This window comes from Dermacentor variabilis, chromosome 8, assembly GCF_050947875.1.
Source record: "Dermacentor variabilis isolate Ectoservices chromosome 8, ASM5094787v1, whole genome shotgun sequence".
NCBI classification, from domain to species: domain Eukaryota; kingdom Metazoa; phylum Arthropoda; class Arachnida; order Ixodida; family Ixodidae; genus Dermacentor; species Dermacentor variabilis.
This window is the reverse complement of record NC_134575.1, coordinates 36499331-36523948: the sequence shown is the minus strand read 5'-3', so window position 1 is coordinate 36523948 and position 24618 is coordinate 36499331. Positions and strand designations below refer to the sequence as shown.

Sequence of the window (24618 nt, the reverse complement as noted above, 5' to 3'; positions counted from 1 at the left end):
TAGCTAGGAAGCCTCGAAGCTCGGCATAGGGAGCAGCGAGCGTTATCTCTTGCTTACTCACTCGGCACAAGGCAGAGGCTAGTCATCGCCAACTATGCAGCTGTTGATATCAAGATGCTGTTAGGTGCTGACCTGACGCTCTGCCAGTGCGGTTACCTCCAGAAGCCGTCCTTTAATTTCCATTCAAATTAGGTTAGCTTTGTTGAAAGAATAAAGCCAAGCTTTTGTTACAGTGCAGAGTTTTCTTCAGCGATGCCGGTATCGTGACATGGAACTCTCGGGAGTTATTTTTACGTGGTATAGGCTTGACAGCTAAAATAAACGAGGTATCTGTAGCTGACAACTTTTTGGCATTGTAGCGTGACATTTATTGGTGCCAGCTGCTGTCCCATTTGTTGTGAGTGCTGGCCTAGGATTAGGAAATCCTGAATTCATACTATGTTTAGCAGATTTGAGTGATGTGACAAACATCAGTGAACAAAAATTGCTTATTTACAAGAATATTTACATGATGTGCTCGAATTGCTTTCCGTCCATTGCGACAGACAAAGGCTTTCGTGGTGTCATTAGTGGATAAAACCATCTGTCTGGAAATGTTGTCGAGGGAGAATCTCACACGTTGCTTCATATCCTCGAGGTTGGCTGGTTCCATCTTGAAGATCTCATTTTTAACGTATCCCCAGAGAAAGAAGTCCAAGGGTGACAAATCGGGTGACTAGACGGCCAGGATGTGTTTCCACTACGCCCAATCCACTGGTTGGGAAAGGTCTCATCAATGAATTTACGAGCCGCTGAAGAAAAATGCGGCCGGCATCCGTCGTTCTGGAATCGTAATTTTTTTCAGCGCAGCCAATGGTATCTCTGAGGCAAACTTGGAGACAACTTGTATGTCTGTGATGTGCAGATAGGTTTCATATCGTAATAATTCTATCTGCGAATGACAGGTGCAGCTTGGATTAAATAAATTGTCTAAATGGGCAAATGTAAATTGATTTAAAATGCAGAAAAGTACATGCACACTCATTTCAAATGAAAGAAGCGGAACACCAGTGCCAAAACTCACGATCGATTGAGAGGAACTATCTGTGAGCAGTGAACACAAATTCCTGGGAATAGTTCTAGACTAAGTTTCCTTTTATCGTCCATCTTAGATGATCCTTTTAAACATATTGTCACGCACAACATAGGGTAGTGATGGAAAATGCCTCCTGAACTCGTACAGGAGCCTTGTCCGCTCTGGCCTTGATTGTGGTGCTATAATCTGTCATTCTGCAATGCCAAGTGCACTAAATATCCCATACTCCGTGTACCATTTAGGCATCTACCTCACGACTGGTGCCTTCAGGACAAGCCCTGTAGAAAGCCACAATGTAGAACCAAACAAGTTGTCACTATATTTACAGATTCATTAACCATTGTCAGCGCAGCCAGTGGTAACTCTGAGGCAAACTCAGAGATGACGCCCAAAAAATACTTGATTTTCACAGACTGCAGGGCTTTACGGAGTGACTTTTTTTTGCTTTAGAAACTGATATGGCATCGTCATCTCTGTGGCTACAAAGTCACCATTGGCAATAACTGCCAAATATTGCTAATTAAGATGTTTTTTAGACAATTTGAGTTAATTAACTATGTAATTCGCATGTTTCTCAGAATTTCTGATGTAAGCTGAACCTGAAAGGTTTCTCCTTAAGGGAATTCCTATTTTTCTCAAAACACCTACATTTAGGTTTTTTTGAAAGTGTTTGCTCAAACACCCTGTATCGTCTTTGCTTAGAGCACAGTAAAATAGACTGGCTGCATAATTTATGGCTTAGCCAGACAGTCATGCCTCTGGCAATCAGATCCAATTCATAATCAAGGGCTGCACCTACCAACTGATGCCTATAGGACATCGCCTTTTTCCAGTTTGTACTCTTGAGAGTAATGAGCCACCCTTGGAACACAGAAGACTGCAGCACATGCTTAGCCCGATGTCACACCTTGCTTCAGTATGAAAAGCTACAGAATCTAGCTTGTTTTGGACAAGTCCCAGTTACGGTCACCGCTCAGCATACCATCAACACCATCCGAGGTGTAACTTCAGTCGATGACATGATGCTCACTGGGGAAGAGCTTTTAAAAGGACCGAATGAACGAAATGTGGTTAACATCAAACAAATTAAGATGAGGCGTGACGCAAAAGAAATTCAGACCAAACATATTCTTATCTTTGGATCAAGTGTGCAGGGGTGGGACTCCTGCGCCAATTGCACCATTTTGATACAAACGTAAATTCCTGTGCCAAATTGCGCCAAACGAAAAACGGAAATTCGAAAAGAGTACAGCTGTTCACATTCCTTGTCCTGCGCGACTCCACCTCCTGCACAGTTTCTCTTGCTTGCTATAACCGAGGCACAGAACAATGAAAAGTGCTTCTAATTCGTGCTTCTAATACAACTTCTAATACAACAAACAATTCGTGCTTCTAATACAACTTTTAAGTGCTTCCGGCAAGCTGTCAGAATGGCCAAAGTGATTGTATTCAGTGTGCATTGGAATACAGTTGAGCGTGCTGAACTGCGCAGTGCTTCCTATAGCCGAGGTGCAGAAGAATGAAAAGTAGGCTCAGCGTATTGTGAACCAACTAGATATTAGGGAGGCACAGGCTGCAGAAAGTCCAGAGGGTGGGCATCCCTGTCCCCAGGGCTGGTATAACGTACAACTATTCCAATCTCTGTTAATGCTTATATGGGCGAAGCCTGAGCCATTTTGACCTATCACGAAGGCTAATGGCAGAGTTGGAATAAAAACAGATTGGAATTATACGTTCTACCAGAAGTTGAACATTCGGTTCTTTGTAATCGCCCTGGTTTATTAAGTAAAAATGCTTTTAAAAAAAAGTAGGTTTGCCCGAAAGGCGACACATCAATTGCAATGGCAAATTAGTAGGCAGCTATACGAAGTAAGGATAGTAGTTTTATCAGTTGTATAATATTGTAAATCATTAGCTTACTAACTAAAAAAGAAATGTAAGGAAGAAGTGCGCCGTGCAGCGCTCCGCTGCCGGATCACCAGAGCTACTTAAGTGGGGCTCGGGCTAGACGCTGTTCCTGTGTGACTGGCTAAGCCTACGCTGTTGCGTCTTCCTGTGAGCGTCCTTCGTGTCGTCCACAGTCGTGTCAGACTTCTTTGCCATAATTGGTGGAGGTTTGCTGGGTCTCCTGCAATCCTGGAATTGCGCAGCCGGACTCTTCCTGCCATCAAGACCACCGAAAGCGCCACGAGCTTACTGCCACCTGCTCACCAGTCCACCGTATACCCCGGCACATTCCGCCAGCGGGACCCTCCTATCTTCAGCGGCACTGACGACCACAACGTTGATGACAGACTCTCATCATACGAATGCGTCAGTCTAAACAACAAATGGGATGACATCACAAAATTGACCACCATCCCTTTCTACCTTACCGGAATTGCCCGCTTGTGGTTTCGGAACCACGAAAGCGAAGTCCCAAGCCGGACGGCGTTCAAGACAAAGTTCAGCGAGGTCTTCGGCCGCCCTGCTGTTCAAAAGCTTCGTGCCGAACAGCGTCTGCAGTCGCGCTCTCAGCAGCCTGGTGAGAATTTTACCAGCTACATCGAAGATGTCATCGATCGCTGTAAACGCGTTGATGCATCCATGTCTGAGGGCAATAAAATCAAGCATATAATGAAGGGTATCGACGAGGACGCGTTTCATGTGCACATTTCAAAGAGCCCCTCTACTGTTGCCCAAGTTATTGAACTGTGCCAAACCTATGACGAGCTCCGCCGTCAACGCGTCCTCACCCGCCGTCCTGTTCCCCATCAGGAATCGTTGTGTGGCTTGACCTCTCCTTTTCCAGATACCACCCTCCTCGCAAATCAAGGCTTTTATGCAGGAAGAAGTTGCTCGCTAGCTCTTCCTCATCTCCACTCCACCGGAGTCAAGTTCGTCCCTTAGTCCGACCCTACGACACGTTATAGAAGAACAAGCGTCCGAGGTCCTTCCTCTGGAGCGGGCGCCTCAACTCACCGCCCCATTGACTCATGCCGGCGCACGACCACGACCTTCCAAGCTCCGCCTCCGACGCCTAGCCCTGTATTTACCCCCACGCCGCCACGACCTCCAGTCCATCGAGTAATTAATCTCTGGCGCACAGCGGACAATCGGCCCATCTGCTATTTGTGCGGTATTCCCGGTCACGTTGCACGCCTGTGCCGCCGCCGTCCACTTCATCCACGTGAAGACCCATGCACAGCCGTGTACGACCATCCGTTGCCTTACACTCCAGACTGCGATTTCCCCCTTCCCTGCCCAAGCCTTCGCCAAGTTTCTGACCGCCGTTCTCCTTCTCCTCGACGTCGCTCGCTCTCCCCGATGCGTCGACGTCCCTCTCCTGCTGACACGGAAAACTAAGTGGCGCAGTTTCTGAGGCAAGAACTGCGTCATTGCCGCAACACTCAAGCCCTCTTCTTTCGCCGCCCAACGTTATTGATGTCGCTGTTGTAGGTGTCTCTGTGCTTGCCCTCATTGACACAGATGCCACCATATCTGTGATTGCCGAAAATATATGCCGCTTAATGCGAAAAGTCACGACGCCTTTCTCCCGTCCTTTACTCCGCACGGCCACAGCGCAGCACGTCCAGCCGGTGGCTGCGTGCACCGCCAGACTTGAAATTGAAGGAGCGTTCTACACAGTCGAGGTCGTCGTTCTTCCCCACTGTTCCCATGATATTATTTTAGGTGGGGATTTTCTCTCCCGTCACGAAGCTGTCATTGATTGCTCCCGTGCAGAAGTCGCCTTCTCTTCGCGTGGCAATGCCATATCTGATGACCTTTCGCTTTCCTGCACCAAGTTGTCCCTCACTGACGACATCCAAATTCCTCCGCACGCATCCATTCTGGCACCTGTATCCTGTTCCATTGCCTCCGACTCTACCGTACTCTTCACACCTTCGATTGCTTTCGTCCATCGCCACCTCTCACCACTCCCAACTGCGTTGCTTGGCCTTCAAGCTGGCGTGACTCACCTTCCTGTATACAACTATTTCCCATTACCGATTACGTTGCTTCGCGGTGAATTTGCGGCACTGTGGAGCCTTACGACACCATTACCACGTTGGAACTTCTTATTGGATCGTTAGAGGTCAACACCCTCTATTGTAGTCCCGTAACTGCCACATCGCCTGAAGACGTTTTCAACCACGTCATCGACACCTTAAACCCCAAGCAACGCCATGACCTTCTTCGTCTCCTCGAGAAATTTCGCCCTACTTTTGACAGCCATACCCCTTCTCTGGGGCGAATGACGACTGTATGTCACCGGATTGACACCGGTTCTCACTCACCGCTACGACAGCGACCATACCGCGTATCGTCGACAGAACGATGTGTCATTGATGAGCAAGTAGGTGACATGCTGAAGCGTGGTGTCATTGAACCATCTGACAGCCCATCGGCATCGCCAGTTGTTTTAGTTAAAAAGAAGGATGGCTCGATCCGCGTTTGCATGGATTGCCGTCGCCTAAACAAAATAACCCGAAAGGATGTTTATCCATTGCCGCGGATCGACGATGCCCTAGACTGCTTACAAGGTGCAGAGTTCTTTTCCTCCCACGATCTACGCTCTGGTTATTGGCAGGTGCCTATGGCTGCGGACGATAAGCCTAAAACTGCTTTCATCACACCAGATGGCTTATATGAATTTTGTGTAATGCCATTCGGACTTTGCAACGCGCCCGTGACTTTTGAGCGGATGATGGACACTATTCTTCGAGGCCTCAAATGGAACTCGTGCTTGTGTTATTTGGATGTTGCAGTAGTGTTTGCACCAGATATTCCTACTCACCTTCATCGCTTGGAGCAGGTTTTACACTGTCTCAGTGACGCTGGCCTCCAACTAAACCTGAAAAAATGTCACTTTGGGGCACGCAAGCTGACAATTCTCGGACATGTCGTGTCGAAGGATGGGGTTCTCCCTGATGCCGCTAAGCTCCGTGCTGTTAAAGAATTCCCGAGGCCAACGTCCCTAAAAGACTTGCGCAGTTTCATTGGCCTCTGCTCATACTTCCGGCGCTTTATTCGAAATTTCGCTTCGATTATGGCAACACTGACAGAGCTTCTTCGGGCAGACCCCAATCTTTCCGCGTGGTCCCTGGCTTGCGATGATGCCTTCGTGACGCTACGTCGCCTGCTCACAACACCACCGATAGTGCGCCATTTCGATCCAACTGCTCCCATGGAAATCCATACGGATGCTAGCGGTGTTGGTCTTGGCGCTGCGCTCGCCCAGTGAAAGCCCGGCTGCCAAGAATATGTTGTTGCTTACGCGAGCCGCACTCTCACAAAAGCTGAAGCGAACTATTCAGTCACAGAGATAAAATGTCTAGCGATCATCTGGGCCATCACAAAATTTTGTCCGTACCTGTACGACCGGTCCTTCGATGTCGTTATCGATCACCACGCACTTTGCTGGTTGTCGTCTCTCAAGGATCCCTGCGGCTGCCTAGCCCGGTGGGCACTGAAGCTCCAAGAGTACGATATCCAGGTTGTCTACCACTCAAGCAAGAAGCACGCCGATGCCGATGCTCTTTTGCGGTCGCCTGTCCACGCTGACATTGTCAGTGTCTCCGCACTAGACGACCCACTTCTCCCATTCGCTTCTGTCGACATGGCTTTGGAGCAGCGCAAGGACTCCTGCATTTCATCTTTGATAGATTACGTCTCTGATTCACCTGCACGCCCACCATCCCGAGCATTACGCCGACAAGCTTCGCACTTCGCCATCCGCGACGGAATCATCTATCACCGTAACTACAGCTCCGACGGCCACAAATGGCTGCTTGTAATACCCCGGCAGCTCCGCATTGACGTATGTGCCGCTTTCCACACCGACCCAGTGCGCACACACTGGTCTCTTCAAGACCTACACCAGACTATGTCATAGGTTTTATTGCCATGGTATGTACACATTTGTGCAAAAGTATGTTCGCTTTTGCACAGAATGTCAACGCCTCAAGCCTGATCCTTGCCGCCCTTCTGCACCAATGCAACCTTTTCCGTGCCCTTCGCGACCCTTTGACTGGGTTGGGATAGACTTATACGGGCCTCTGCCATACACAGCTGCTGGCAATCGCTGGGTCATTGTAGCTATAGACCACCTCGCGAGGTATGCAGAAATGGCCGCTCTACCAGGCGCAACAGCTCGTGACGTTGCCTCCTTCCTACTTCAACGCTTTGTTCTACGTCAGGGCGCTCCCTGCAAACTCCTGAGCAACCGAGGGCGTGTCTTTCTCGCCAATGTCATTCGAGAACTTCTCGATGAATGCCGCGTCATTCATCGCTGTACCACCGCATATCACCCGCAAAGAAACAGATTGACAGAGAGCTTTAACCGAACTCTTGGTGGCATGCTTTCTATGTATGTCGCCTCCAACCACACCAACTGGGACCTCATCCTTCCCTATGTCACGTACGCCTACAACACAGCACCCCAGTCAACGACGGGCTTTTCTCCCTTCTTTCTTCTATATGGCCGCAACCATCATTTCCCATTGACACTATTCTTCCCTACCGTCCCAACTTATCAGAGGGTACACCTGTTTTCGAAGCCGCCCGGTATGCAAAAGAATGTCGGCAACTAGCTCGCTCCCTTACAACGCAAGAACAAGCTCTACAGAAATTTCGTCATGACAACGGTCGCCCCCACCACCAGTTTTCGCCTGACACTCTCGTTTGGTTGTGGGTGCCTCCTACTTCGACACAAGGTGTCTCTTCCAAGTTTGCATCCAGATACCATGGACCTTACTGAGTTCTGCGCCAAAATTCTCCGGTGAACTACGTTATCGACCTCTGACGCCCCCTACGAACCTTCGTCGCCGAGGCTGCGAAACTGTGCACGTAAATCAGGTCAAGCCATATCGCGAGCCCTTCGTCCTCACGATGCCTTACGCCTCCTGTGCGGCTCCGTCTTCAGCGAGGGGGGAAGTTGTAAGGAAAAGGAAGTGCATAGTGCAGAGCTCCGCAGCCGGATCGCCAGCGCTACTGAAGTGGGGCTCGGGCTATACGCTGTTCCTGTTTGACTGGCTAAGCCTACACTGTTGCATCTTCCTGTCGGCGTCCTTCGTGTTGTCCACAGTCATGTCAGACTTCTTTGCCATAAAAGGTGTGACACGTGCACAAGCAAACATGAACACCTCTCACTCGATCACCACGCGCACTCATTGAAATGCTGGAGTGAGGAAGCGCACTAGCAGCATCGGGCGAATTGACTTTCATGCTGCCTCGCTTCAACAAAATCTAAGCAGTGAAAATTCAGTGTACACGAAGCTCTCAGCACTTGTCTCTATCCTCACCACAGATTGCCTTCAAAACTGGGCTCGCGTGATCGCACTAGCCACCTCGTACACACGAGCCAGCACAGTAGAAGGCCAACCCTCCTCCCTTCTTCCCGGGCCCCTGAAATTTGGCACGAGCATGTTTCCCCAACAGCATGGTGGCCTCACGGTTCTGGTTGGCTAAAGGTGTGCTTAATGCATGTGTCATTGCACATCTCACGTCGTACGAAAGCTGTGGCCTAGTGCGTGCATCATTGGGCAGGTGACTGTGTAGTCAGTGGTCAGGAGGTGGCCTAATGTCATGAGTGTATAAAATAAGCAATAATGTCAAATTGAATGCTGCTAAGCAGTCCAAGTTATGAAATCCTCACGAGCAAGTCAGTGCATTGAGACACTTGGTGCATTTTGATGTGGACTTACTGAGGGGCAGACAAGGAACACTTGGAAAAAAATTCACCAAGGGGACTTTAACGCTTTCGTATTCCCACACGTAAGCCGTCTTGGTGCCTGTGCCAAGTTTTCTTAATCTCCCAGAGGTGTATTGCTTATATTTTTTCTGGGTGATACTGAAAGGAGCAGTGGGTTTTACGTGCTCGCGGATTATACGCAGAAAAATAAAGCGTGTGCTAGCTGGCTCTTTGCAATTTCAACTTACGAAAATGTTACCAAAGTTAGGCATCTGATCAAGAAGAAATCCAATAATGAAGTCTCATGAGAAATTTGTAGTGCCGGTGAATCATAAGTTTTGCAAATGCCAAATATGGCCTTTAAACCTCGAGTGCTTGTTAGAGATAGAAGAGGAAGCTGGGTTGGAACTTCTTGACGCTGTCGTCTAAGGATCGTAGAAATCCGTTAATGTCTTCGCACTCCAGCTTCTCTCAGTACTTTTCTAACTTTCTGAAAAATAATTTATAGAGGTGGACTTCATAAACAGTCATGAAGCATTCAGAAAAAGAAATGTTGGGTAAATCAAAAGGACCACTAGGCTTCATTTGTTCCGCCATACCGGGAATCACCCTCAAGACCTCCCAAGTGAAAAAAAAAATAGACCTCATCATTAGCTTTAGTATCTGTGTTGTTTTGTTGCATTTCATAATACTACTTTTGTTTCGTTTGTGCAGCATCCAGGCCTTCTATTTCTTCATCAACAGCCAACAGTGACAATGGACAGGAGGGACGCCTTCACCAAAATCTCTGTGACTATGAGGCTGGTAAATTGTTTCATATGGAAGCACATGCCAGAGTCCCTACTAGCGAGCGTCGGTTTAAGTGCGATTTGTGCTGTAGGAGGTTCTCAAAAAAAGACCACCTGAAAACCCATCTGCGCACCCACACAGGTGATAAGCCATGGCAGTGCCCTTCATGCCCTCAAAGGTTCTCACAAAAGTCCGGCATGAAAGCCCACCTGCACACTCACACAGGCAAGAAACCATTTCAATGCCATTTATGCCCTCAAAGCTTCTCCTATAAGTGCAGCATGAAAAACCACTTGCGCACCCACACAGGTGAAAGACCATGGCAGTGTCCTTCATGCCTTCAGAGCTTCTCGAGTTGCTCCGGCATGAAAGCACACCTGCGCACTCACACAGGCGAGAAGCCATTTCAATGCCCTTCATGCCTTCAGAGCTTCGCATTAAAGACCAACCTGACAGTCCACCTGCGCTTACACACAGGCGAGAAGCCATTTCAGTGCCCTTCATGCCCTCAAAGTTTCTCGCATAAGTCCAGTATGAAAGACCACCTACGCACCCACACAGGTGAGAAGCCATTTCAGTGCCCTTCGTGCCCTCGGAGCTTCGCAGTAAAGAGCTACGTGAAAGTCCACCTGCGCACCCACACAGGTGAGAAGCCATTTCAATGCCCTTCATGCCCTCAATGTTTCTCGTTTAAGTCCAGCATGAGAGACCACCTACGCACCCACACAGGCGAGAAGCCATTTCAATGCCCTTCATGCCCTCAAAGCTTCTCGCATAAGTCCAGCCTGAAAAGCCACTTGCACACCCACACAGGTTAGAAGCCATGGCAGTATCCTGCCATGGAGCTTCGGAGTTTCTTGTACAAGTCCAGCATGAAAGACCACCCGCAAAGCCACACAAATGAGAAGCTATTTCAATGCCCTCTATGTCCTCAAAGGTTCTAACGAAAGCCAGACCTTAAAGACCATCTGCGCACCCACACAGGAGAGAAGCCATTTGAGTATCCTTCATGCCCTCAAAGCTTCTCACATAGTTCCAGCATGAAGGACCACTTGCAAACCCAAACAGAAGAGAAGCCATTTCAATGCCCTTCATGCCCTCGAAGCTTCTCGTGCAAGTCTAACATGCAGGAACAACTGCACACCCGTGCAGGCGAGAAGCCATTTCATTGCCCTTCATACACTTGGAAATTCTCACTGAAGAGTGCCATAAAGCAACAAATGAACATTCATATAGGTGACTGACCTTACTGTTCTGGCACCTGCTCCAGTTCCTTTGCACTTGCTGATTACTTGAGCAGACATAAGGGGACGCAGCACAACAGCTGTTGAACTTAGTTAGAAATCTATAGATATGGAGAATGCTACAGGGTGTTCTGCATCAAGTAGCACAAGTATCCCCGTGTGCTCTTGAAAGGGCCCTGGAATGCTTTCTTGTGTCGCCATATTTGCTATAGATCTATTCTTGGCATGTCATCAGACAAAGAGCAAAATAAATGATGAAAATCGACCCACACAAGTATGTTATCGCTCTTAAAGAAATTCAAGATATACAAGGAAAACAAGAGTTAAGCTCAACCTACACTGGAATTTTAGCTGCTCTACATTCCACAGGTCACTTTGCCATGACTTCATGTGGTGACATCAACGTATAGCAGCAGGACATTAGCAAAAGTCGGCACACCACAGTTGCCAAGTCTGCTCAGCCTATTCATGGCATACCCATTGCCTCCACGATCTGGTGACTGAACGCAGATGGCACACATCCCACAACAGAATAGACAGATGCCATTGTAGCCATGCCACCACCAGAGAACAAGCAGCACCCTCGTTCTTTGCTTGGAGCTGTAAACTACTACGGTAAATTCCTGCCTCTAGTGTCCATACTGGCCCATCCCTTGTACAGACTATTGTGTGACAACCGAATGTGGGCATTGACAGGTGCCCACCAAGGATCCTTTGATGGCTTCAAAGCTGTGCCAGCGTCAACAGAGGTCCAACAGAGCAGCATAATGACACATCTGGCCACCAAAGAAGGAAATGTTTATTGCCAGAAAATATGACTGTCACTTGAGTGAAACACAGGAAGGCATCCTGAAGATACCCGAGATCTGGTCATCAGCCGGTCACGAACAAATTCACCACAGAAGGCCATACACAGAAATTTGAGCGCATGGAGAAAACAAAACTTAACTTTTACATGCTCTTCTGACAAATATAATAACGTATCTGTACAAGTTTACACCTACAGTGCTCTTGCTGCTATATCTATCCTTGAAAACTATTTCACACTAAGGCAAAAAATGTACAACAAAAAGGCTTACATGAACAAGGTTCTTGCCCACTTTTTTTCTTGTTACCACGTTACGGTGAAATCCAATAAATATTTTGTTACATTGTTGATTTCGTAAATTGAGATTTGTTATTTCAAGGTTTGTCTGTATTCGCATTGTTGCTATGTAGCAGCTTTAGAATGTGTGATATTTTTATTGGCTGAAAGTTTGTGAATTTTTCTTACATCTGTGTGACTAATTCTTTCAGTATTGTTCTTTTTTTTTGCATATGAACTTTTTCTGTTAGGCTCATGTATTCATTGCCTCTAGGTTCTGCCATGTATGGTGTTGGCTAATCTGATATTGTTCTGTTTGTGCTTTTTTTCACAAATAGGTACTTATTTAAAGAGCTTACGTGGCATCAGAGCACAAATAAATGCCTGTGTTTTTTTAGTGTTCATTGTCTGTTCTTGTCAATTTAGTACTGTCATGACAGCATGCAATGCAGTGATTTTAGCATTTTATTGTATTCGGGGCTCCAGGAGAATTCAAGTGATGGCCAGCAGCTAAGCCCAGTGGGGGGGGGGGGGGAGAGATATATAGGCCACACGCTGGCTTGTTAGAGTGAAGATGATGTGCTAGTGCTAGTATGCTTTCAGTATATTGTTTTATGCAAAAATTGCTGAAATAAAAGTCTGAGTAGTGCCGCATCAAGCATTGGTGTTTGCTATTTCGCCTTATATTTCAATCTTACTGCATGTAGACATCTTACCAGTACACCAGTACAAAGGGTTCAACACTGTTCTTTAATTTGCTCATAAGCACTTATCATGATCAATTCCCAATATAAGTGGTTTTGCTGAGAATACAGGGATACAAGCATAACGAAACAACGAGGAATGTGGGTAGGAACACTTTATTTACAGCAGACATGTTTTTGATGAACTGCTGTTATACTGCTAAAATCTGTGCTTTTAATAAAAGTACACTGTTCTGCTTTATCACTCAATGCCAAGTAGAAGTATCCTCTACTGGGAATTCAATCCGATACATGGTATGTTCAGTCTGTGAAAATAAAAACAAGTTTGAAACATTAACGTGTAAACAATCACTCAAGAAAATAAACATGGCGTAAGAGGTAATCCAATAAATAAAAATTACCTTTGAGAACAAAGATGGCACAGTGAAAAAAGCCATATTGCTCCAGCTTTTTTGTGTGCAAGAAAAGATGAAAGCACATGTGTTCTGTTTCATTTTGTGTATGTCACCTTTTCACATACAAAATGATACTGTTTTAACGTGCCCAACTGTCTGCATATCCATTTGTCTGCTCTCACACCATAATATATACAGTTAAAGACTGTAATAATGCATAGTTTGAATGAACCAACACGAGCTACATGTACTGTGCTGTTGAATGTGGCAATGTAAGTTAGATTCATTCGCTATATAATTCGCTTTTGCTTGTAGGCGAGATAAAAAAAAGAAGGTATGTAAATAAAAATTTTTGCTGATTAGCTATGCATAAGTGCGCTCACATTTGGACAGCAGCTGACCGCAACTGCAGTGAACAAGTAGACAACTTGTACAACATTTAAAATCTAGGATCTAAATGTGCTAGAGATTTCTATTAAAGGGTATTTAAAGTGACTCATATTTAAACGAGTCTCTGCTCAGGCTGGTAATGCTATGCTAGGTGCTGACCTGGCGCTCTGCCAGTGCAGTTACCTCCAGAAACCGTCCTTTAATTTCCATTCAAATTAGGTTAGCTTTGTTGAAAGAATAAAGCCACACTTTTGTTACAGTGCAGAGTTTTTTTCAGCGATGCCGGTATAGTGACGTGGAACTCTCGGGAGTTATTTTTACGTGGCATAGGCTTGACAGCTAAAATGAACGAGGTATCTGTAGCTGACAACTTTTTGGCATTGTAGCGTGACATTGTTTGGTGCCAGCTGCCATCCCATTTGTTGTGAGTGCTGGCCTAGGATTAGGAAATCCTGACTTCATATCATGTTTAGCAGTTTTGAGTGATGTGACAAACATCAATGAACAAAAATTGCTTATTTCAATCTTTCTTTTGGTTGTAGGTCTACTCGGGCACTCCACGAGAGTAATATCATTTTGGACGACAACACAGAATATTTACATGATGTGCTCGAATTGCTTTCTGTCCATTGCGATGGACAGACAAAGGCTTTCATGGAGTCATTAGTAGATAAAAGCATCTGTCTGGAAATGTCGAGGGAGAATCTCACACGTTGCTTCATATCCTCGAGGGCTGCTATAACGTACAACTGTTCCAATCCCTGTTAATGCTCATATGGGCGAAGCCTGAGCCATTTTGACTTATCACGAAGGCTAATGGGAGAGTTGGAATAAAAACAGATTGGAATTATACGTTCTATGAGAAGTTGAACATTAGGTTCTTTGTAATCGCCCTGGTTTATTAAGTAAAAATGCTTTTAAAAAAAGTAGGTTTGCCCAAAAGGCGACAAATCAATTGCAATGGCAAATTAGTAGGCAGCTATACGAAGTAAGGATAGTAGTTTTATCAGTTGTATAAAGTTGTAAATCATTAGCTTACTAACTAAATTAGAAATGTAAGGAAGAAGAAGTGCGCCGTGCAGAGCTCCGCTGCCAGATCACCAGAGCTACTGAAGCACTAAAGCTTCCTTTTAACCTTAACCTCTCTTCAGAAAAGCGATCACACTGGTCATTCAGCACTAATTGCACAGCGACTCCTTGCAATGTGATGCTACGCAGGTAACTACCTATCAGAGTGACGGAAAATTTAATAACGACAGTATGACAGATACACAACGAAGCAAAAGGATAAAACATCACACATGCTACCATAAATGTTCATGTGTTCATTTCCATGTGGATGTTTTTAGCAGTGAATAGGTCCTCGTTATACCTAGTGTCATATCACAAAAGCGAAAGGCAAAGGTCTTTGCATTCTAAACTGACAAATGTGCTTTTTTATATTTCACTGCAATACATGATGTGTATTTCAGAGATATGCTAATAGTGGCAAGGGTGAACCTGTCACCTAGGGTTTCAGCTAACTACGGAGGACGTGTCCTCCAGTGAGGCATCTTCTGTATTGCGGTAATGCATAATGTATGGCTTTAGCCAACAAAAGTTGTCAAAGCATCGTCCTCCCGCGAAAATCTGCTTTGTTAAAACTAGAACATTACGTTCTTCGCTGACTCAAACCCTACATTCCCGATTCGCGTGAACCCTTCCCATTATTGGCATGCTTCACCGCAATAAACAAATATGTTTTGGTGATAATGGTGGTCGAATAGGCTTGTGCAAACGTTTCGACAAGGGAGCTTGCCTGCATCAGGGCAACTGCTTTCCCTGGCAGTTTTCATGTATGTGAGTCTCCCCCATTCCAAACAGAGGAGAATTAGCGGGTAAGACCCCGGCCAAGTGACGTACCGACAAGCATTTGGTAGTGGATGGTAGAGAGGCAAGAGTCTAAGTCTTAAAGAGTGTTGCAAAATTCGGTTTCGTAAGGTTAGTTTCGCCGAAGTACAAGTATGCTATGCGATTAGACATACAGAATGTCTTGCGGTGAAGCATAGCAAGGGTGGATGCAAAGCAGCTTCTTGAGAGGCACATGCTGATCTCGCGGCTAGTTACGAAATTCCAAGCACGCAAGTGAGTACCTAGTGTTCGGTGCTGTCCCAGTGATAAAATGACTGATTGATTGATCGAAAACTTCGCTTGGCTAAAAACACCTTGATTTGCATATGACTAAAGCAGTGGGACAGGAAACTGCATATGGCTTAGCCATTATATTGAAGAACTCCACAGTTCAGAAAAATATATCACTGCCCAAGCACTTGGTAACGAGCGAAGCTGAAACGTTCGGCCCCTGTGTTTATCACTGGGTTAATCCCGACGTTTCATTAAACGACAGGTTGATAGGGCTGCCGGATGCTCGATACGCAGTTGCTGCTTGCGCTCAACTGCACGACCCTGTGCTGGTGCCCAGGCTGCAGCATCAGCACAGTGTAGACGAGCTTGTTCTCGGTTCTGCTTGCGGCACTGCTGATCAAGAGCTGCCTGTTCCTAAGGAGTACGTATGACGCGCGGCCTAGCCTTTTCGGAGCCGGAGAGAAACTGCTGCAGGCGCGCTCAGCTGCGACGGTGGGCAAGGCCATCATTACTGGCGCAGCTAATCCAACATGGCTAATTGCGCACCTCTTTCTCTCTCTCTTTTTTTTTCATGCATGCGCATGGTGTTACGCCGGAGTTTTTGGCGTACATTCGACAGATGAATCGGCTAGCCATATACAGCTTCACTGTACAAATTATCCACCCGCGTAAACATAAATTTGCTTACGAGGTGGACGAAGCAATGGTTCAAAGTGTCACAAGCATGTCCAAAATAGCGCTGACGGTCTGCCAGTACACTTATTAGGTGACTCGGCGCGCATAATCTGAATGGAGATGGCGGGTGCACATGTACATCATTAAGGAACCCATACTATATATGTTCCATTACAGTGGCCCCTTTTCACTTTGGCATGCTTCACTGCACTACTGCTGAGTATGCTTTACTGCTAACACACAACTATCGCGGTGAAGCTGACTTTAGGAAGCAGATTTATTCAGTGTATCTTACGCGATGGGTCTGTTTACCAGGCTTGGCAAAGTTTAACCACTCTTACTGCATAAATTTCTTTTGTTCTTTTTAACTTTCTTATCACCGAGAGCCAGCATCACGCAATAGCAGGGTGATGCCGCGTCTTAAATCTATTTAACTGCATAAGGAAAGCGTGTATGCAGCATGTCGGCGGCACGAGATGTTCTTCCGCGCAGTGATGCCATTTGCCTTATTAAAGAGAATGCAGGTGATGGTGAAATGAACTGTAAAAAGGCAGTAGCAAAGCCGTTCTATGATCACCTCGCTCGACCGAGATGGTCTTAAGAAACATAGCTTACACAGGCTTCTGGGATATGTGCCGCCATCTTTAGGTACTGAGCCAAACCGCAGGGGAAGAGTTCTAAGCAGTTGGTCCTTTATTCTATGGGTACACGCCGTGCTTGCCCTGCCGGCCATGCGGCATGCTTCAATGCCATGGCTGCCGCGTAGCTGGTGCATTCTAATCGCCAGGAGACCAAAGAGCCTCTACTGACGCCCATACAAACAAGCCACAGGTGAGTGAACAGAATGTGCGACTTTATTGGCAAAAGACAAGCAGTATACACTCTCGTGCAATAGCAGAAATAAAATTTGCATGCCGAGATACGCTGGAATGATTGACGTGAGCTCGTAAACGGCTCACCGCCGTCGTCGCACATGGCGGTCTGGTAACGAGTGACAACGAGCGGCGCAAGCAGATTGGACAGAGTGTCCCACCTGTTCGCAGCGGCAGTCGCCGTTAAAGCAACTTCCATTGTGAAGCAATCAGGTGAAGCAGGCATCTGCTGCCGCAGCCAACACAGCAAGATGGACTACCCGGTATTTTAGCCGTTCACTCCTCTCCAACCTGCACGTTTCTTTTCTTTCGGGGGCCGCTAATATGTGGCCCACACTTGGTGTCTCACATTGTCTCAATATGGACAAGTAGTTTTCGTGGGCATCGCATTCATCAGCTACTTGTGCGGGCATTTCCAGCCATGTCATGTCGCTGTCAACTTCATACGTGTCGGACTATGTAAGCACGTATGCTGGTCTCCGTTCATGCCTAATCGCAGCTGAGAAAGGCCAGAGGCACAATTTGCCGATGGCTGCAGCAGGAAAGGGCAAACGGGGAGCACGAATTATGGTGCATGAGAATTGGAGGTCTATGTTGCTGTGCAGGCTGCAGGAGCGAATGCTTACTTCGAGAGACTGCTTCCCAATGCAACTGACCAGGCCTCCACATTCGAGAAGCATAACACGGCGACCATAACCAAGTGAGATAACAGCGAAATTAAACAGCAATCAATCACTGCATAGGGTTCAGGCATTACATTATACATTGGCTACGAACCATATGGCAACAGTGAGCATTCGTGTACACGGCCGGGTCTCTTACGGTACATTCAGCCGCCTAGCTACAGGCAGAATGCTTGCCTTCGTCGCACGTGGTGGTCTGGTAACGAGCAACAACCAGCAGTACAAACAGATTGGACAGAGCATCGCACCTGTTTGAACCGACAGTTGCCGTTGAAGATGAGCAACTTGCATTGCGAAGCAATCAGATGATGCAGGCATCTGCTGCCGCAACCAACACAGCGACATGGACACCCGGTATTTTAGCGTTAACTCCTTTCCAACTTGCACGTTTGTTTCCTTTCGGGGGGCCACTAACGTGTGCCTCACACTTGGTGCCCCACTTTGTCTCAATATGGACAAATCGGTTCCATGGGCATCACCTTCGACAGCCACTTTAACAGGCCCTTTCACCCATGCAGCTATCAACTTCATGTACTTCAAACCATGTAAGCACATATGCTGGTCTCTGTTATGAGCAAATCATGGCCGAGGTAAGCCACAAGCACAATTTGCCCATGGTTGCAGCAGGAAAGAACGACCGGAGAGCACCAGTTACAGTGCGTGTATACTGGGAGTGTATGTTGCTGTGCGGACTGCAGCAGCAGATGCTTACCAACGCAACTGACCAGGCCCCCAGATAAGAGAAACGTAACACTGCAACTACAACCAAGTGGGGCAGCAAGACCAGCTTCTGCAATCAATCACTTCAGTGTCGCTTGCACAAAGACCCAGGCTATGGAGGAAGAAGAGCAATCATCAACGAGACTAAGAATATGGAAAATGAGAAAGCTTGCATTCAAGAGAGAAGCCACTCTGCTCTGCAAGCATTGAAGGTTAAAACATCAAGAAAAGTAAAATGGTGCATAGCACACGGTGCGTAGGTTAATGCAAGACACATGCCAATGCTGCATCAGCTATTTCAGGAGAGGAGTTGTGCACGACAACATACACTAGAAGATACTGCTACAGATATGGTACGCTACCAGACAGTGACTGTTATTAAGTATCAGCGAAGGATCGGTTGACCTTTATGTTTGGATGAGGATTAAATGATCTCTAACGAGAATGGGCAATGAAAAATCTTGCATTTATAGACAAAAAATTACACTTGGCACAAATGGAATTGACATGGCCAGGAAGCTGATTAAGGGCAAACTGACGGAACTCTTTTGGCCAGCGTCGTCAGTGTTTGGTCAGAAGTTGCAGGTGAATCTGAACACGAAGAATTTCTAGAAAGTCCTTTCTGAGTTACCTGGATGACTCGGCCAAATGTCTGTGCTGGTAGAATAGTGGCTGAAACTCTTTTCAGTCTTGACACAGTCCTCTACAGACTTGATATCCAAATTCTTCTGTTTGTGCTTCTTTGTTCAGTGTGTAAAAGCCTTGCAAATTCGGCTCCAGCCCCTTCCTGTTGGTAGATGGGAGCTCCTGTGATGACCAAGATGTGCTTGGCATAGACTCTGTTGGGGCAGAACAGTGACACATGATACAGCACAGATTAGCCAAACGCATGCAGTGTTTTCTTTTATGTTCGAGCAATTATACTGAACCATAAATTTGAAGAAACACTCATATCTGCTGCAAACAAATGACATGTATCTCAAGACGAGCAAGCCAATACAGCATATATCAAGTATTTATTTCTGAACCAGGTGTTGTTTACCTTGTAGTAGCAGCCAAAGTCCACACAATGGCCTTATTGTAGCAGGCAGCAGCTTCTGTTTAGTGCATGGAGTGTGTTGCTTTATACTGGTGCTGCCCTCATTACTGCATGTCTGGAACAGAAATTTTGACTGCATCAGAAGTTGAATAAGCACAATTTTGCAATATAAAATGCGAAAGGTGCGACATATACATTGTAATGGTTTGTGACTACAGCTAGATGTACCCTGTTTGCTCTAGGGTGCTTAAGCAGCATGGTAAATAAATATTGTTACCCTCCTTAAAATTAATGTCTGCCTAAGTACAATGCATGTCAACAGCTTAAGTATTATTAAGGTCACAAATGAGAACATTTGTGCGCTGGTTTATACACTAGAAGAGACCACACTGCTGGTTTCACAAGCAAATGAGACATGAAGCTATTAGAAATGATGCATTCTTTTTCTGCGTGAACGTGATGCACCGCTTCACTACTGCAAAAATAAATGTCCTCAGGTTAACCAAACTGAACAGCAAGAACATTTGGAACCAACAGGTACAATATAAGGGTGATTTATCATGCGTGCAACTGTTTGATACATTAAATTCAGCACTTGAGCTTCAGTTTAGCAAAGGGTTATTCGGTTCTGTGAACGAAAGAAGTTCCCGGCGGACTCGAAAAAAAAAATATTGATAAGGCTACTCAGTCACCCATGGCCATGGCTACAATGAGATGAAAAATGTGACGCGCGTTCTGATACCGCTTTCTCTTTCGTGAATATGTGTATAATGATGGCATCGCAATTGAAAGTTTATTTAGGAAACAGCAACGGAGGGTCCTGACTGCCCATATGTAATGCAGCATCTAGTTCGTTAACTTGCCTCCGCCTGTAAGTTAACGAAACGAATATATTACATAGCTATTGAAGCAGCGATGTTAAACGACTCACCGGTATTGCTGTCCCCAGTTGCAGCAGGAACCGGCTCCCATTTCGATGCAGACTTGTTCCACATGACTCACGACTAAAACCTAGCTTTCGGACTTACACCCCAAGTAAATAACGCGAGATATCGAAGCGCAATAAACAGGTTTTAGCATAAAATAACCAACCGACGTACAAACCAAAGAATCCGTATCTGCCGTGCACGCGAACATACCAGGTAAAAATTTGAAATTGTGGCCAGAGGTCACGTGGGAGGTCGATGACTTGTCGATGATGCTGAACACTATTTTGTGTTTAAAATGGCAAAAAAACAACAAAGTTAGTAAGAAAAGTACAATGTAAAAAAAGGAATAATAATTTTTTTCTTTTTGTCATGTAATAAAAACGCTTCGTTTACTGTTGAAGAAAGTTTGTAGGTTAAAATTGCCCTTACTACGGCGCCTCTAGCGGGAGATAATGTGCTCACGAGGGAACCTTTTTAATTCGTCTGCTATGGCTGTTTCTTTAGCGGCGCCGTGCGCTCGATTATTTTCGCTCTCTGTCGTAATTTCTTGAAGTTGAGAGTGTTCGGGTCGTACCACCACCATTGTGGAACGCACAGTTTCCTTTTTCCAATGTGCTACCGCAACGCATCTGGAAAAAAGGGTGAGAGTAAAGCAGTATGTAGATGCTTTAGGTGTGAGTACGTTTAGGAGCTTTGTACGATGACATTATACAATTACCTGTTCTTTTGCTGACACTTGCGGGAAAGTTTGCGAATTCGTGCTGTATAAGATGATCTCAAAATGCGAGCTAGCGCGCAACAGTTGCCGAAGTCTCGCAGAGGTTGCAGATCCACCTATTCGTGCACTGCTGCAGTTCCTTTGCGCTGTCTTTAGTTGAAACAGTATCACTGTTGGCAGTGTGCAACACGTGTGTGTTAAGTAGCGATGTAAAAAAAAAAAAAGGTGGCACCTCCTACGCGCCAACACTTACATATGCACTGAACTGTTAGTGCTTGCCAATTATTTTTTGCAGGCCTCACAAATGCGATGAGCCTAGCTGAAAGTATCGCTGCCAAAATGGTGTACCACTCCCCTTCAGAGGCCATCGTTCAGCTTGAGGTTGGCACGCAGTGCAGCTTTCCTCTGGCTGACAAGTCTGTTGGGTGCTGCTTCAGAGCAGGCAGCGAGTCAAGGAGTGTGCAGACTACAGAGACTGTAGATCAGTCAAGCTACACCTCAGGTGGGCATGCCCGGCACTTCTCTTACATTTCCTTGCTTGTGTGAGTTTGTGGTAAATAACCACTTCTGCCTGGCTTGGTATGACCTGCTCAGGTGTGTGTGACATTCTTCTGCTGAAGACATGTTAGCTGTTTTGTGATTCTTGTCTGCATTCTGATTGGGGGCAAAATGCAAAAATACTGCTCTATTGAGCACATTGAAGCACCTTAGGGGGTAGAGCTTAATCCAGAGCCCTTTTGTCCTGGTGTTGTTATAGCTCTTACGTTGCCTTGGGATGACGTTAAACCCAGTGAGTCTCTTAATAGTTATGCCTAAACCAGTCTATTAGTGTAAAAACGTGAATATAGATCAATGCGGAATGTAAGTCGACCACTATGTTTGAGGTGAATAACATTCAAACAAAATTCTTTAATGCAGTTAACTACAACACATACTTTGTTTTATCATATGCTCATTCACTGAGAGAGGTCAGAACCCCACCGGAACTGTCGGGGATTCTCGTTCCGAGACAGCTTTGAGGCACGACATCCCCGCAGCACATGGCTAAGCTATACTAGGCATGCGCAACACTGCCATCAGGCAATGAGCAGCAAGTACTGGGCATCTGAGGTGCACGCCAGCTATCACTTCAGCCGACCTGTAGGTCTCCTCTAGCGAGTGCTGGGCGTACTCGTTTCGATCCTCTGCATTCGATGGCAGCTTCAGTTTTTTTGCACAGTGTTTTCAGACTGCAGTGGTCGACGAGGCCTCTTCTGTACCACTAATTTATCTCAGAGGACATTTGTTGTTTTGCAGTACTCTTGTTACAATGTCCTGAAAAACCTCATCCACCTTTGCCGATGTGAAAAGTCAAGCTTTTTCACTTTGAGAAGCGAGACACTAGTGAGGAAACTGAACTGCTTCTGCAATGAATTCAATCTGTGTTCATCACTAGAACTCATGTACAGAGCTGTCAGAGAAATTCCACCACAATGTCTTCACATTCACTGTCAACAGGGCAGCCGTTGAGCATCAAGCCTTCCAGTTGAAATTGACATTTTCACTGTTTCTAATTTTGTTCACAGAAACCGGATGGTGCACTGCCACAATACTGCTGTACACTTCCACCTATGTTATCACATTGTTTGCAAATGCAATACTAAGTCAAACCTGGAGATGGTATTTTTGCACCTGTAGCTATATTAACACACGTTTGCACAAAGTTTGCAAAGTTGGTGTGTTGGCCACAGGAATGACGAAAATGATTACTCTTTCTCCATTTTGACTACTACAAACTGGAAAACTTCCTTATTTTGATTCACAGTATACATGGCAAACACATGAAGAGTGTGCTAAAAGCATTTTGCAACACCTGACCAAGGCCCAGCCTCTCCTTGGTAATTAAGTAGCATGCTGTTGGGACATAAGAGTTGCAAAATGGCTTACATAATCTTCACTAGCACTAAGTAAAATTTGTGTCTGTTATTTGTCACAGCGTAAAAATGATACATTAGCTGACTGATTTTTCAAACTCTGCCATGGTACCGCAACACGCTCTATAGGGTCAACGTATAACATCGACCAAATTTTTTCATGTTTCAAACTGTTGTCGTTTGATTTTCCAGACTCTTTCTCTCAATCACAACTCAAGCTAACAAAAATACAAACATCGCCGTCATATTGTTTTTATGCAGCCTCAAACTTGCATTGCACGCATCTCGCATGCCAGTTCAGAGCTACCGTTTCCGGTACAACCTGCATAACAGGCACCACTTGCTGCACCCTCCCACACGGCTTCACGCTGTCATTGTTGTCGGCACGTGTCAGTTGCATATGGCGATTTGTTGAAATTTTTTGTTGATTTGTTGAAAGATTTTTGAAATGGTTTACATAATCTTTACTGGCACTAAGTAAAATTCATATCTGTTCTTTGTCACAGCGTAAGAATAATACATTTGCTGACTGATTTTTGAACTCTGCCATGGTACCGCAACACGCTCTATAGGGTCGACGTATAACAACGACCAAAGTTATTCATGTTTAAAACAGCAGTCGTCTGATTTTCCGGACTCTTTCTCTCAATCGCAACTCGAAAGCTGCCGAAAATGCAAACAACATCACCATCATTTTGTTTTTCTGCAGCCTCAAACTTACGTTGCACGCAGCTCGCATTCCAGTTCTGAACTATCATTTCCGGTACAACCTGTACTATAGCAGGCACCACTTGCTGCACCCTCCCACAAGGCTTCACGCTGTCATTGTTGTCGGCACGTGTCAGTTGCATATGGCGATTTGTACTATTCGTATCGCCTCTAGTGTACACTGTGGTTCGCTTTAGATACATACTGCAATGCTAGGCTGAGCCGCTTAAACAACCATTTCTCTGTAGTAGTTTCATTGGCAGCTGCTACCAATGGTGCTGACACCACCTTCGTCATCCGCCTCCAACTTGGCAAAAACTTTTAAGTGAGGCAAATATAGGAGACTGACGATGAAAAAGAAGGCCACGGTTATCAGGCAAGTGCAAAGTGGCCAATCGCAAGCGGATACCTCATAGGAGTTTGAAATGTCGAAGCAGACAATATCAGACTATCAAAAAAAGGCTTTAGAAGATTTAGAAGATTTTAGAAGCTGGTCAAGTAATCTGATGGATCCTGACAGAAGAATGTTAGCCAAGGTGTCCACCGAAACCTTCAGGAAGCTATTCTGATGTGGCTGAAAGCCATGATCACCAAGCAATTGCCGGTGTCCATGACATTTTAAGTCATAAGGCAGAAACCTTGGCGCTTCACACAAACAATGCGGTTTTTAAATTTAGTGATGGCTGAATCCAAAATGTCAATGTCCAAGATTGACAATGGCCCATCTTTGACACTGACCCCAATGTTCACGCAAACTGCACTGTTCTCAATCGAGCCACTTATTGATTTTAAGCACACTAAATTATTCCAGCCACTGTTCGTGCTGCAAGATGTGGGAAACCTTGTCTGACGCAGTCATGTGTGCGTCAACTTTGCGGCACACA

General features: G+C 45.8%; 1 protein-coding gene and 1 long non-coding RNA gene across 4 annotated transcripts in view; one reads left to right on the top strand and one right to left on the bottom strand.

Annotated features, from left to right (window-relative positions):
• Positions 1–16997: 16997 nt before the first annotated feature.
• LOC142590022 (uncharacterized) lies at positions 16998–20581 on the bottom strand. The gene is made up of 3 exons (XR_012830022.1): positions 20398–20581; positions 19470–19581; positions 16998–19266 (listed from the first exon to the last, which is right to left on the bottom strand). It is a non-coding gene; the product is annotated as an uncharacterized LOC142590022 (long non-coding RNA).
• Positions 20582–20867: 286 nt separating this feature from the next.
• LOC142590016 (uncharacterized) overlaps positions 20868–24618 on the top strand; it is an 83339-nt gene continuing 79588 nt past the window's right edge. For 2 of the 3 annotated variants that reach the window (XM_075701834.1, XM_075701837.1), the window contains exons 1-2: positions 20868–21036; positions 21409–21615. In XM_075701834.1, the coding sequence (XP_075557949.1) occupies positions 21006–21036; positions 21409–21615 (238 nt within the window). In that variant the 5' untranslated portion in view covers positions 20868–21005. The remainder of the gene's footprint in view (positions 21037–21408; positions 21616–24618) is intronic. The other variant, XM_075701836.1, reaches the window with a different exon arrangement.